At 37.7% G+C, this 16440-nt stretch overlaps 1 protein-coding gene across 1 annotated transcript in view; it reads right to left on the bottom strand.

Annotated features, from left to right (window-relative positions):
- The window catches only part of Vps13D (vacuolar protein sorting 13D), an 866734-nt gene that overhangs the window by 543468 nt on the left and 306826 nt on the right, over positions 1-16440 (bottom strand). The window contains 2 exon segments of the mRNA XM_068226303.1: positions 7572-7800; positions 12966-13196. Coding sequence (XP_068082404.1) covers positions 7572-7800; positions 12966-13196 — 460 coding nt within the window.

The raw sequence follows: 16440 nt of genomic DNA on the forward strand, positions 1-16440 counted from the left end.
TATATATATCTTTAAAATTAAAAAATTTAAAAAACTTTGTTGTCATTTATTTCCTTTTCTGATAGTCCTGAAAGAAAAAAAATATGTTACATATAGATTTAGAGGATAATTACCCTTAAAACTTTTATTTCTCAACAAAGATTAATTGAAAACTTGTGCACATGGGACTTGTGACAAAACATGCCTCTACCTCTGAAAATGAATCAACAACAACTAACAACCATAACTTAAACCCTTAAATATAAAAGAAATTACACAACCCAAGAATCTAGGGTGGATTATTACACACACTAACTAAGCCATGAAATATGATAGTGGAGAAATTGTTATCTCACTTCCTTTGGTCCACTAATTTAAACCCATACCCTGACTTCCAACTTCACTAAAAATGTAGAACTGCTTCCGTAACACACATCTGCGAACTGTACAGTGGAACACAGATTAATTACTTTCAGCAGAATAATTTTCCTAGATTTGAATTTCAGCTTTTGAACTCTACATGATTCTTCTCCCATTGCTTTCCCACATCCTGATGGGATTATGGATGTGAACTGTGTCACACATGTGGACTTGGCCCTGTTCCACGGACAGATGCCCTTCCTGATGCCGATCCTCTGTGTAGGGGTGAATTCACTGATGTTTCCTTGCCGGCTAGTAGTGGTAGTATGTTGTGTGAGTATGAAGAGGAATATGTAGGAACAAACACCCAGTTCCCTCTTAAGACCGTGATCATGGTTAATGCTATTCCCTATCACTCAACTAGATATATGCAGGGGTGGCACCAGTAGGGAAAAGGAAGTTAATGTTACCCCAAAAAAATAACAAAAAAAATAAAAAATAAAAAATAAAAAATTGATAACCAATACTGTGTTCTACAACTATCAATAACTAACCAAATTTTCTTTACAATATCCTCCAAACTTATTAATAAATCCGCATATTATCTGCAGAGGACTTATACGTACATCTTTTACCAGCCTTGTTAGACTGCTTGTGCTACGAGAGGTTTAGGCTGCTAAGGGGTAGGTGCAGGTGGGAATTTTGGAGGTGTCCACTTGCACTTAGTGCTGTGATATTTACACATCATGACTTAGTCAACAGCCATACTCCGTTCTAAAAAGTTATTGCCTTCTACACTGAATTTGTTTGATCTTGGAGCTCCGTTTATTGTAGAGCTATCATGCCGTACTGACCATTGTGTTCTGCAAAACTTCAAATATTCTACCAATATTATGGCACAGTAGTACTATACAAGGTTTTCAAGCAGTAATGCTGTTTGCCACTGTTTCTCTTGTCATGCTTATTGTAACAGAAAAGGTTACTGGAAGTGAATAGAGATAGCTTTGATAAAAAGCTTTCAGTCACAAAAATTTTATCAAGGCTGTTAGAGGTGAAAATAGAGATAAGAAGAAACGGAAGGACAATTTCAATGGTTAAGCTTTCACAAACACTTATAATTTGATCAGAATTTTTAATGTTAGCATGATTGAAAACATGCTGGTTGTGCAGTTATGAAGACAAGAATGCTCCGTTTAATTTTCCTTGTGTTTTATTACATTTATTGCCAGCAAGGATACGAGAATGGTTTTTTTTTGTCAAATGTGTTGTCTGTTAGGTCTTCAGCCCAGAGGCTGGTTGGATCCTCAAATAGCACCACCAAAGGCTATGCAGTTATAGGGAAACCACAAAAACCAATGGCAGAGCCCAAATGAGGCGTACTAGGCAAGATGAAGGTAGTATGCCACTGCTTTCCTCACTGGCCCAGAATGTGCCACTGCAACACGACTGACCCTATGAGCAACACCTTTCATAACACTCAGACACTATTTGTGTTCCAAATGTCATTACTCAGCACCAACAATAACCCAGCAACTTCTATATTCTCACAGCCATGGATGAGACTGGGACTTCAGTGGAAGCTACACTTTGCTCTGGCCTGTGCCAAGAGATGGATACAAAAATACTGCATCCATCAAGAAATGGCAACAGGCGGTTTTGTCAAATAGGTGTCACATATTAAATTCAGAACAGTAAAATGTATTGTACCGGGAACACCGCTACAAGAGAAGTCCGAAGTATGTTTGTTGAACTTCGCGCGAGATGGAAGGTAGGCAGCCCGCCGAACGCAGTGACGTACCCAGCGAGTGACGTGGCCGCCGTAAGCCAGCTATCCGCTACCATATATGGTAATGTTCCAGCTCATCCTCAAAAGTACATTTCGAGCTACTTTATCGCTATTTTGACACTGCCATCTTAAAAGCCCTTACAATGGACATCATCTCTTAAGATTTCAAGAAAATCCACCGAGTATTATAGAAGTTATAAGGGTAGATAGTACCCGAGTTCTAGACACTTCCATGCGAACGTGTATAAAAGGAGGACCACCCGACCTACGAATTCAGTGTCTGTCACTCCGCCGTCTCTGCGACACGGGTGACAGGAGAAGTATTGTGTGTGTCGAACTTCTAGTTGACAGTCTGCGAAATCCAAGTTCGGTATTTTCTCTAAGTGTTGTATCAGGACTTTATCATATTCTTGAAGTGCCTGAATGGGACTGTTTTCTGCGAGCATCGTATTGGAACTTTGTCATATTGACACATTGGAACTTTGTTTTTTTTCGTGTGTCGTGATTGGACTTTGATATTTTCTTAAAGTGCCACATAAGAACTTTGTTTTTTTTTCTGAAGCGTCTCATTGGAACTTAGTTATTTTCGCCAAGTGTCGCGATAAGACTTTATTATTTTCTTAAGGTGACGTACTGGAACATTGTCATCGGACTTTATTTTCTTCGAGTGTCGTGTTGGGACTTTAATATTTCGACACGTTGGAACTTTATTTTCTTCGAGTGTCGTGTTGGGACTTTAACATTTTGACACCACGGAACTTTATTTTCTTCGAGTGTCGTGTTGGGACTTTAACATTTTGGCACATTGGAACTTTGTTATTTCTACACATTGGAACTTTGTTTTTTTTTTGAAGTGCCACATAGGGACTTACTTATTCGACGACGATTGAAAGGACTTTGAATTTTCACGAGTGTTGTGTACCACATTGAACTTACGTTTCGAACTTATTCGAACTTGTATTTTCGAATCAATTTCTGGAACATTGAAACTTTCCGAGCGTGTAGAATGAACTTGTGCCCTACCAACATAAACTTTCGTGTGAACGATGTGACTTGTTTTCTCAAATGCCTCATTGAATTTACGCCTTGTAAAGACTATGAAACTTAGGGGACATTCAACATTACGTTTAATTGCGAAATATGCAATACTTTCCAAGTGCTGCACAGGGACTTATGTTTTGATTCTTAAAGACTGTGACAATTCAGAATACGCCTATCGCATTTCCAGAAAGCCTAGAACTTTCCAGTATTTTGAGTGATCCATAATTTATGAAGTCAGACTTTTTCTTTCAAATATTATTTTCTTTAATGGCTATTCACTTCGCTTATTGACGGAACAGGACAGTTTCCGAGTGCTACTTATTCAGTTCATTGCCAATATGTTTAAATCTTCAGAACTATGCGTTTAGAACTGCAGTGACAGTAATCCTCTAGAACATTCTGACTTACAGTGAGCTTGCATTATGAACTTGCATTTCTACCAGTACTTGTTCTTCGAGTGATTATTCCAGAACGTTTTGATTTAATATCTAGAGTGCAGTAACCATAATTAAAAGGTCATATCTGTTCAGACAGTGCCCTGAATGTGTGGAACGCCGTGCAGGAAATTCAAGTGTGAATTACGTCTCGAATCGAACCCAGGAACGTGTGCCAATCTTCGGGACATTCCAGAACGTCGAGACTTCCAGAACGTCGAAACATTTCCAGAACCTCCAGACATTCCAGAACTCCTCATCCGAGCAGGTGTGGTCCCTGCCCAGTCGATGTCCAGCACCATCCCAGGACTTGGAGGTACCAACCAGCCACGACACTTCCACGCTGCTGTACGAAGGTGATATGAACTTGCTTTTGATGATCAATAAACTCAATTTATCAAAATAATCTCTCAAATTGATAACTATACCTCTCTCTGTACCAGCTCCAATGATAAAGCCACTCCCTAGGTTAAGAATCATGCTCGTTCATTTAATATCAAGCGCCTTAAAGATATGAACACATTTTTACGGGTACAGTATAAAATATTCATCAATTCAAAAGTCACTGTTGCTCAACTATCACTTATCATAGTAGTAATTTTTTTCATTTTTGTGAAATTGGAAAGTCCGTAGAGTAAATTATTGTAACTGGAAATAAGTAACCCTATAAATGTCAAGTCACCAGCCACCACTGTGTATATGTCCAAAACATGATTCTAAGCAAAATCCTACTGATACTAACCCCGTATACAAGAATTCTTATAAAAATTGAAGTGAAATGAGAATTCATACACTGTGATGGCCCTTGATGAAACAAGCAATATTTCTTTTTCAAACTTATCTCAGCTCAAGTCATTCTTTGCAAAATTTATCCCTCATATTTGTCTTATGATAACCTCTAATTTACTTTTATTCTGAACGACTATATGATTATTATTATCATCTCATCATGGCTGTGGTGGTTCAAATCCCAGTCAATGTAAGCAAGACTTAAAAACAGAAAGTCACATCCCAGTGATTCAGTATCCATGTAAAACTGTAGGCCTCATGGGTTACGATTTGAAACTTGAACGATCAACTAGCAAAGTTTTAAGTTTATTTCAGAGACCTGAATTTCTGTTAAGAACAATTATTTATGTGTGAAAGGGTGACAGATGTATGAAATAGAAGACTTCAAATACAATAGGATCATTGGGATCATTGTTCTTTCAATCTCCATCTCTATTCCATCTCAGATACAGGGCAATATTCAATATTTCTGAGCATTTCCATAGATTCCCACAGCCTGCTGGTGGAAGCTGAGTGGAAACTTCCCGATGACTCATAGTGATAATATGCTGATCCAGCTTACCTGCTGGCAGTCTGAGATTATGAGATGACAAGTATACATATATGCTCTTGACTTCGTAAGTGATAGATTTTCTGTTGAAGGCTTATCAACTAACTTCTGAACAGAGTATTTTTGTGTTTTGCAGATTCTTAGAGCATGTACCTGCTGGAAGAGTAAGATGCGAATTTCATAACGAGTTCCAACCCATGATGGAATAAGAATTTTTAAGAATAAATTCAAACGTGAGGGTTCAAGTGTTAAATCAGAAAGCTATTTGGGAACCAACAGTGCTAATAGATGGAAAACTCCACAATATTCAAGGATAACTAAAGCAATCCCCAAAGAAATCCTTCAGGAAACTTGAGCAACAAGCTGATGTTTTGTATATTACTGCACAGAGGGCAACAAGAAAACTGAAATTTAGACCATTTATGGAAACAGAAGTGCAAAGATTTAAGCCAAAGATATCCTGCTACTAGAAAACACTATTGCAATAGGTTTCTACAGTCAGTGAACAGTGATAGTTTAAACCCTGCATTGGTACTATTTTCTGATGAGGCAGGGTTTCATTTGAATGGGCAGGTAAATGTACAAAATAACCAGTTTTGATCCTGTGAAAGCCAGCGAGTAATTCATGTTACTCCACTTCACACCACTAAAATTAGTGTTTGGTGTATCATTAATGTAACAAGAATAATATGGCCAATGGTTTTTCGAGATACCGTAAATTCTGACTGTTATATTGAGTTCATCCTGAACAGGCTTTTTACTTTCCACAACTGACTGAAGAGGAAAAGACACTTTGATACTTTCACCTAGATGGGGCTACAGCCCATATTCTACATAACTCGATGACTGCAGTAAGTGAGGCTTCCGGGAAACGTGTAATTAGCACAGGCTTATGGTTAGCCTGCAGTCCTGGTTTAATGACTAGAGACTTTTGTTTGTGGGACAGTAAGAATGTAATCCACGCACAACAGAACTCAAAGGCACAAACCAAAATTCTCAAAATTCCTGCAAGTGAGTTGCAAAGAATCAAGAGGAATATCATTTCACGCTACAATGCATGTCTGCAAGCTAATGAAGAGCATCTCCAGCATTTGTTGTATTGTGGGAACTAGTCTGTCATTTTAGTTTATATTTCATTATTCCATCATAGCTGCATCATCTTACTATAAGAAGGTGCACAGCTGGCATCAGACACAGCACTTGTGATATCTGGCCATAGTTGTGTTCGATACACAAATACATTAGTATCACTCTGATGATGATGATGATTATGATGATGATGATTGTTGATTAAAGGGGCCTAACATCTAGGTCATTGGCCCTTAATGGTATGAAATGAGATGAAACGAAACAACAATTTAAAAGTCAAAAATTCATCCACTGACCAGAATTCAAAACATGATGATGAAGAATGAATGATGAATATGAATTTAAAATAATCAGTGGATCCAACTCACAATACTGAAAGTTAAAAATAATTCCAAAATCGATCCACTGACTATAATTCAAAAAGATGATGCACAATGATTATGAACTTAAAACAGCCAGTGGATCTGACCCGCAATGCCCCACCTACCCAGAAACTATCTTAAAACAATAGTATTATGACCAACGGATTGCTTCTAAAGCACAATCCTGAATTGATGATGCTTGTTGTCTAAAGGGGTACAAAATTCAGGTCAGTGGCCCTTCACAATGGCACTTAACGCTAGTAAAGTAGAACCATGGTATTTCTCATGTTGCAGTACTAATCAAAAGTAGCATAGACTCACGGTGTTCCACACATTATGGTACTACTCATAAGTATTGTACATCGCACAGGTAACGCAGACCTACCTTGTTTCTCACATAACGGCGCTACGCATTGGCAACGCAAACCCATAGTCTTCCCCAACTAGGTGTACTAATCTCGGGCGCCAGTAGTCCCATGGTGTTCCTCGCATAGAGGGTACTATTCACAGGCAACGCGGACCCACGGTGTTGCTCATATAGTGGTACTAACTGCAGGCAACGCCCAGACCCATGGTGTTTCTCACATAATGGTATTAATCACAGGCAACATAAGCCCGTGGTGTTCCGCATATAGTGGTACTAATCACAGGTACTATAAACCCACAGTGAACCACTCTCTACTGCTACTAATCACAAACCTATTGTGTACCTAACATAGTGGTACTACTCGCAAGCAAAGGCGACCCATGGAGTTCCTGCGTGATGGTACTAACCACAGGTAGTTTCATGGTTCTAATTCAATCAACCCTCGGTCACCCCTTTTAGTTGCCTCTTACGAGAGGCAGGGGATACTGTAGGTGTATTCTTCAATTGCGTCCCCCACCCACAGGGGTTATTATCACTCTGTAGTATAGATTAAAGGATAATTTTAAATAAGAATACTTGGTATATGCAAGTGCACTCAAGTATAACTTGAATCTGTAACAATATTATGCAAGTCTGATTTATGTCAATTTATTTGCTTTTTGACATTATCTTGCATCTAGTATTTTCTTACTCCTATCTTCCATTTTTTTTTTTTGAAGGCTCCACTGAAAAAAATGATTGAAGTTCCACTTAAACAGAAGATGCTTTCATACTTCACCCCATTAATCACTACAAACACTTTTTACACACTTACATGCACAGAATCATGCTGCTCCACATCACTGAAATCTGTGGCACAATCCTGGCTCATCAGCACATTATCACTCTGCTTCATCAAACTACGGCCAATTTCACGATCAACACAGAGCCTTATTAAAGTGTCATGAAGGATAGGTTTGCCATATCCTTTGCATGAATATAGATTCTCAGCACGTGCAAGAGGGCACTCCATTACTGGTCTAAAACAAACAAAAACAAAATTGCTTCACTGTTCATCATAAACATTCTAAAAATAAAATTACTTCACTGTTCATCATATACATTTTAAAAATAAAGTACTTTTTTTTTCCTTTTCTTTATTACAAACATTTACAAAACACCATTACAACATTTAAAAAAATCCAAACTGGCCCTGAAGAAACATTATTTAATGTGCCAGTGAATCTACCGACACAGACCTCTTGTTTAAGCTCTATTGAATGCCAACCAACTATGCTGGTATTTGATACCACAACTTTGAGTAAAGTAAATTAATTAAATTTTGTAGGATTTCAGAAGCTTGGTGTGCAAGATCACCATAGTTTCTATGGAGAAGTACCATATTTACTTGCATATAACACCAGCTTAATTTTAAGCTGTTTGATTAAACAGTAATATAAATTGCACAGAAGTTTTTATTTTTCTTACTTAAACTAATTTTTGTACCAGTTTACAGTAAAACGCTTGCTGCTATACACCTGTAACTCCTACCTGAGCCCCGGTAAATACAGAGTTTGCTGCCTCCTCTTCCTCCCTCCCAATGAACTCGGTCAACATGAGTTAGTTTCCTTCAGTCACATGATCAGGTGACGTACTATCCAATCTATAATCCAAAAGTGGTAACTATCCAAAAATGAGTATATAATCAAGCTTTATAGTGTACTTGGAGCTAGGTGGTATCAAATTTGCAAGAAGGTAAATGGTGTGAGGATAACGACAAGTAACTATGGAGAGCAACCGTCAATGATTTCCTATACACAACATCAAAGTAAAATCTAAAAACAATAAAGAAAATCTGTGAATCTTATCGCCAAGTGAATAAAAGAAAGTAAGAGACTGTTGATAAAAGTGCTATACAGTTGATCATAGAAACAAGAAAGAATAATTCATGTTGTAGAACATAAAATGTTGCAGATAAAATCTCTTGAATTTTCACATCGCTTGGGTATTTCAGGGAAAATATTTACAGCAAGTGTAGGTTTAGAAAGAAGAGAAACAGCATATTATGCACGGAAATGGACAAAGTTTCTGAAGGAAAACATTACTGTACTAGAAGTTTCCATCTGAATAAAGAAACACAAGTGATCACACCTCTTGCTCTGTAGCTAGACTTTGAGAAAAACATACCACAAACTGACAATGCTGATCTGATTAGATGGCAGTTTTCATTGATATGACATTGTACTGAAGGTGCTGTATACCTTAAATGCATCACAGTCCTCACACTGCCCTAGGGAAGATCCAGATTCACTGAGAGAAAAGGAAAAACAAAAATCCTCTCTATCTCTGGCTTAAACAGCAAAATCCTGAAGTGCCATAAAATCAATACCATCTTCTTCGCCACTATAAAAATGTCTAGCAGTTTAATATATCCAAAGAACAACGGGACCCCTCTCTCCAGCTCTGCAGGCAACCACTGTTCTTGTAGGAAGGCGTATGCAGGAACTAGCAGCAATTTATCGACGACGACTATGACAATAATAATTGTACCATGTTGAGTGCATTATTTTCAAGATTGTTTAGTGTACTTCAAAAGACACCGAGCAAAGTTCTCTGCGAAACGTAAAGAATTTCACCTTGTTTTCTTGACATGTCAAAAGCCCAAAAGCTTATTATCATGTCTACATCTCGTAACTTGTTCACAACTGAGCAACACTGACTTACTCAAGACCAACTCAGTCTCGCCAGTTTCACTCCTTATATAGGCCTGCAGAAAACTCTTGTAGTTCCCATTCCAGATCATTCTCGGCTTATTCTTCATTGTTAATCAGCTTCCATCTTCTTCTAAGAGCTTCCTACGCACAAGTCTCAACAATTCACCAGCACTATTATTTTGTTCACTGCTGTTCTGTCATCTGCACACCCCTCCCAGCAATCTGGACCTTCACTGCCACAATAAAGTCTTGTTGATGTGTAGATCAACCTTTTACTTGTTTCATTTTTTAATTTATGTTTTAATTCTTCTAGTTCAATCAATCAATCAATCAATCAACCAATCAATCAATCAATCAATCAATCCAATCAATCAATCAATCAAATCATCATTCATCTGCACTTAGGACTTTCGCTCACGTGGCAGATTCCTCATCAATTGTTTACCTAGTCTTTTCTTAAACAATTTCAAAGAGCTTTGAAATGTAGTTGAATAAGTATTTCTGTTAACAGCATTTCTAGTCTTCTTGTCATATACTTTTGGTGATATTATATAGTATACAAGAAAGTTACTGAATGTCACGCGACAAATAAATCTGGACAAATTTGTGAAGAGTGGTGGAGTCTAATAATCTCACTAATCTTTCTGTCTTTGCTCTGCTCAGGAGTGCTTTGGGCATAAGCTAATGAAGTAATGACACTGCCTCTGAGTAGACGCCCATAGGCGGCCGGCGCATCTGTGAGAACGGGGCCCTGCCTACAATGAAATCTACTGACAAAGACAGTATATGGACTCAGTCTCCGAATCAGAGGAAATAACCATTACATGTTATAATCCCTGAGATGGTGAAGAATCAAACCCAAGACCCTTTAGACCAAAGGCTTGCATCCAAACCAGTAAACCACTGAGTTAGACATCAGCTGACATGCCTGGAGTAAGCTAAATGAGAGTTTAGCAAGGTAGATATGAAAGCTATCTAGGAGGTATTAATGAAGGTCAGTGGGGCTTGATGTGGATCATGGATCTGGTGGATTCACTCCAGAGGGGAAGATTACCATCCACAAATGTGGTGTAGGTGCTAGAAATGTATCACAGGAAACTAATAATAGCGAATGAGTCAATATGATCCAGGAATGAATGAAGACATTCCTGATTGTGAGACCAAGTGAGAAAGAAATCATCCATAATTTTTTACCAGTATTAAGACAGGAGGAACTCTTAGGTACATGACTTGGGACACATCACAATCATGAACTTAGGTACGTATTATGAACGTGAAGTTTATCTAATAAGCTACGTTACCAGTGGATTTTCAGATGGTTATAATTGGCTTTAGCACTGCAGACCACATTCACACCCCTCAACCAAATCATAGAGAAGACAGTGGAATATACGTACAATCTACTGCTGAACATAGCCTTCATTGATTACAGCAAGGCATTCGACTCAGTGGAACATTCAAGTGTACTCCACGCACTAAGCAACCAAGGAATAGACCCTAAATACGTCAACATTCTGGAAAAAGTCTATAGTCAGAGCATCGCCAAAGTGAAGACCGAGAAAGAGGGACAACCTTTCCGTCTGGGCAGAGGAGTAAGACAGGGCGATCCCATCTCCCCCCAAGTTATTCAACTGCGTGATGGAAGATATATTCAGAAAACTAAAAGGGGATGACAAGTACGACATAAAGATAAATGGCAAGAAATTGACAAATTTGAGTTTTGCTGACGACATCGTGCTGATTGCACGCTCTGACAGGGTATTACATCAAATGCTAATAAATCTAAATGCAGCCAGTAAAATAGTAGGACTTGCAATGAACTATGGCAAAACAAAACTAATGTCCAATAGGCCATCGAACTCAATTACAATCGACGGAAATGCATTCCGATACGTGGATGAATACGTTTATTTAGGCCAACTGATTTCACTAACACAAAGAATGGATAAAGAAGTAAAGAGAAGAATAAGTCAGGCTTGGAAGGCCTTTTGAGGGGTGAAATTCATACTGCTGGATAAAACACTAAACAGGAAACTCAGACTTGAGGCACTCAACTCATGCATCATTCCCATATTGTTGTATGCCTGTCAGACTTGGTACCTAACAGTCAAGCAAAAGAGGGCAATAGAAGTATGTCAAAGGAAAATGGAAAGGAAAATAGTAGGCATATTGTTGAGAGACAGAGTTCCAAACACGACACTCCAAGAAATTACATCCTCAGAGAATGTCGCGCAGCAGGCCGCAAGAGTAAAGTGGAAATGGGCAGGACATATAGCGAGGCTACACCAGGACAGATGAGCACAAAGGACAACCATGTGGGATCCCTACACAGGCAAGAGAAGCCGCGGCAGACTAAGATGGGCAGACGACTTCACGCAGTTACTAGGACCACACTGGACCAGAACAGTGTTATCCAGAGCCTATTGGAAGTGATAGAAACACAGTGGTTCAAGTAAAATCTGGAAAGTGGAAGTGAATATGTGAAGTGGTCAAATATGAGTTAGGAAATAGATTTATAGACAGAAAACTTACATGAGTGTAGATAAGTGTCATAATAAGTACCGTACTAAGTATACCATTAGAAACAAAAAGCTCACACAAGGGAAGGTGAAATGTTACACCAAAAGTAGGTATAAGCTAAACTAGTGGAAAAAGACTGACAAAATGACAAAACAACCATCTCACGTGACTAGCTCACCACGCGAGATCAATCAAACAGAGCTCCCCCTCTCGAGAGAGGCCTTTGCCCTTCATGGGACACTACAGGCTTATTCATTCATTCATTCATTCATTCATTCATTCATTCATTCATTCATTCATTCATTCATTCATTCATTCATTCATTCATAATTTGAAAGTAATTAATATCTGCTCTTCTGCTCTAAGGAAAATTTGAGCATATTTATCAATAAATGTATATTTCATACCAGAAAACTTAGTAATAAAAAGGAATCATATTTATATTAAAAATTCTTAATAAAATTGATGTTGCCATTAGTACTGTCTTATGAAATTCATATTACCAACTTACCATTACATAAATAATGCCAGGTCTAAAATTGAAACAGTTTTCTTTTTTTCATATTTCTTTCTGTGACAATGACAAGTGAGAGAGGTGTTATTAGTAATTTAGAAATCTACAGATTACAGATTTTTAACAGATACAGTCACAGGATTTGACGGTCATGAGAGGTCATGAGAGGTTTGAACAAGAAAAGAGACACTCACAAAATTGATACCTAAAAACAATCAGGTGATTGTTTCATGACTAATACTAAATCTTAAACAAATGTCAAATGTCACTGTTGATATGTGGCATGATTATAGACCTCTTGGCTTCTTATAAGATAATTAAGTTACAGAATAGCAAGAAAAACTAAAGTCTAATCAAGAGTAAGACGCACTCTTAAAGAGATAATACAGTACAGGAATGAATCTAAAGATGAATTTTCTCCAAGAAGTAAATTAATATTTAAATTTATCAAAATACATTCTGTACTCACTGAGTGCTGTACGGAGGTTGACGAATGTTATGATTTGCAATATCCAAAGAATATAAATTCATATTACGAATCTCTATGTTGTGACTCTCGTGGTGTCCAGAAGCCCATAATTCTTCTCCATGCATTTCTCCATTAATGCACGAATTACAAACCGAGATCTTTCCCAGATGAGCTACAAACACTTGGGTGCTTGATGGCGAGCGTGGTAACACTACTACAGGTGAATCCAAAACAATATCTAATCTGAAAAATAATTAATATTATTCGAATTAAAACATGTCACCATATATAAGGCAGATATAGTGTGCTTTAATTTAAAATTACAGATTACCACCATTGGTAATGATGGTGATTATTATTTTCACTATTATTATTAAGATATTATTAATTTATTGATGAGCCAAAACATTGCAATTCTCTTTCTAATAATCTGTTTCTACTACATTTGCTGCCAAAGGTGAACTCATCCCAAGCATGAATTCCCAACAATTTCTATACATATCCAGCAAAATGTAGAGATATTGCAAGTATTCCTTGACCAGTGAGGTTGATTTGAGCAACCTTGTTAGTCCAAGAAATGTCTATAAATAATCAACTGGGTTGATATCATGTGACTTTTGTAGCAGAATAAAATTTTGAATCTTCTTCATGTTCCTCAAATTCTGGTTAACACACATTGTCCTACTGAGAGATGCCACTCCAATTACTCATGGCTCTTGCCGTACATGTGCATACATCATTTCAATGATGTTTAGATAGGAGAAATGTGTCATAGTACCTTTCACAGAAACTAAACCACACTTTCTGCCGAATGCTGGTCAGATTTTATGGCAACCTCCAGTTAGCTTTTTGTCTTCCCCAATAGTATTGTGATATAGCATGCCATTCATCTCATGCAGGAGAAGACAAGCAACACTCCTCTGATTCAAGGTCCAATTCCTATGCTTGCGTTCACACTGAAGATGGTTTTTGACACCAGAGAGAGATTATCATGTGTACACATACTGGCCTGCAGCCACACTGGCCTATTCTAATGATTTCTACTTCATGATAAAGCCTCCAACCCCTCCAGCACTGACAGTCATTTGGTCTAAAAGAGAGTAGCTTAATACTACAATGACCAAACCCATCATTTTGATGGGTGAGCTCTTCTCTTGCAGCAATAAATCCTTAAAGTTATATTGTGGGCTAGCTGGAGAAACTAAGTCATTTCTTGCTTACTGTGGAAAAATTGGAGTTTTAGTTTGGGAAGAATATGGAGTTCAGTTTCTGGAATTTTAATTATAAAGTAAGGGTCTGATCTTGCCCAAAGTCATCGTAAATCATTTGAGGCTCTTTGGAATCTCTCTTTTAATTCAAATTTACTTTTATTTATGTCAGCATAATTTTTATTTTGTTAATTATTGAGGTGTTCTGACTTAATGAGTTTTCACTAGTGGTTGACATAACCACACTGTTATGGAAATCTAATTTAACGAGATTCACAAACGGTAATTATCTGGGTGGATGATTTTTTAAAGTCATAGTAAGACAACAATTACTCAAAACAAGTGGTATAAAGGTAAAAGATCACTGAACATAAAGAGAACAAATACTCAACTTCCAAATAAGACTATAAATTTTCGTTTTTGAAGAGAGTCATGGGTAATAAATTTCACATTAATCTGTATTGAAGAGCAATATAGTGTAAAATAAAAGCTAAAGGTTTCCACCTATACAAACAGTATTGAATAGGTGGAAACCTTTAGTTTTTGTTTTACACTATACTCAAGACAGTAACACACCTATTTAGGTACATATAATCATCTTATAATTGCCTAGCAAAGAAAAAATACTACCATAATTTTAAAGGACTTACTGATATACAGTATTATAATGTTATCAAGGGATTACAGCTAACTAGTGAGTGGATAGTAGAACTTAATATTTATAACTTATTCATTGCATAGTCTTGATGCTCTGTTTAGTGATCATCATCTAAACTTTCAGAATCCTAAGTTGCAGGTTCTGGAGCTCTATCAATGATCTTGCAGCCTGGGAGTGAACTGTATCAAGCATGATCGATTTTTGGAATAATATTCTTTCAACAAAGTAATTTTCCTTTTCATTACTGATTGGAAGCTGTCTCTTGCAAAGTGCATCCTTGTTGTTTCCTGATATTTTTACTCACATCTAGCTCTTGATAATGCCAAAAATAATAATATTATTGTTTTACATCCCACTAACTATATTTTTGAGGGTTTTCGGAAAGACTGAGGTGCCGGAAGTTTGTCCCGCAGGAGTACTTTTACGTGCCAATAAATCTACTGACACGAGGCTGACGAATTTGAGGATGTTCAAATACCACCGAACTGAGCCAGGGTCAAACCTGCCATGTTGGGATCAGAAGGCCAGTGCCTAAATCGTCTGAGCCTTGCTGTAAATTTCTGGATTATTGTCTTCTATCAAATGGGTTTCGGCAAATTCTTCACCCTTAGAAATTTCAGGACTTATTCATGCTAAAATTTGAATTTCTGAATTTACTTGGAAAGTGAAGTTGTATATTGCTAAACAGTTGTCTTGCCCGGTAATATTGGGGGCAGACTTTATGGTGCATTCTGGCCTCGTGCTTGATCTTCAGAGCAAGTTTTGCACATTCAAGTTTAATAGTAACTTAAATATTCCTCTTTTAAAATGTAATTCTGCTTCGTCTTCTTCTACTTTGCCTACGCAGAGTGAGATGTCATTAGACCTTAGACATCTACTCGAGGACCAGGCTGAGAGTATTCAAAGGTTATGACAGGCTTTTGCCAATGTGTTTTCGGAAACCCTAGGTGTCACTGAACTGAATGTAAGATTGAGGTAACTGATTCAATCCCAGTAAGGTTTCCTCCATATAGGCTATCTCCACCTAAGATGAAGGTCCTTAGGGAGATCATTGATCAAATTTTGAAGAACGGCATCATTCAACCTTCAACCTTTTCTTGTACCGAAACCCCAAAGTGGTTTCAGGCATGCCATTGATTACAGGGCTTTAAACCGTAAGATCGTATTGCAATCAGTACCCCTTTCTGATCTTCATTAATGGTTGTCATGGTTTTGTAAGGCTAGGTTCTTCACCATCCTAGATCTTAACCAAGCGTATAATCAGATTCCCCTGGCGGAAGAATCCAAACATCTGACGGCTTTCGCTACAGATTGGAACTTGTACGAGTACAACCATGTACCTTCTGGGCTCCCTACGGGCGCAGCTGTCCTTACTAGATTATTGGATAGGGTCTTCTCTGACATCAAATTTGACGATGTCATGGTGTTTTCTGAAACCTTTGAAGAACACTTAGACCATCTTAAGGAAGTCCTAAATCACCTTCATAAGGCTGGGTTGACGGTTAAATTATCTAAGATAGCTTTTACTAAGCCTTTCAATAGACCATTCTAGAACGCAGACTATTCATGACTTTAAGCCTCCTAAATATGTTAAAGGAATTGCTAGATTCATTGGTATGGT

Source organism: Anabrus simplex, chromosome 2 (assembly GCF_040414725.1).
Source record: "Anabrus simplex isolate iqAnaSimp1 chromosome 2, ASM4041472v1, whole genome shotgun sequence".
NCBI lineage: Eukaryota > Metazoa > Arthropoda > Insecta > Orthoptera > Tettigoniidae > Anabrus > Anabrus simplex.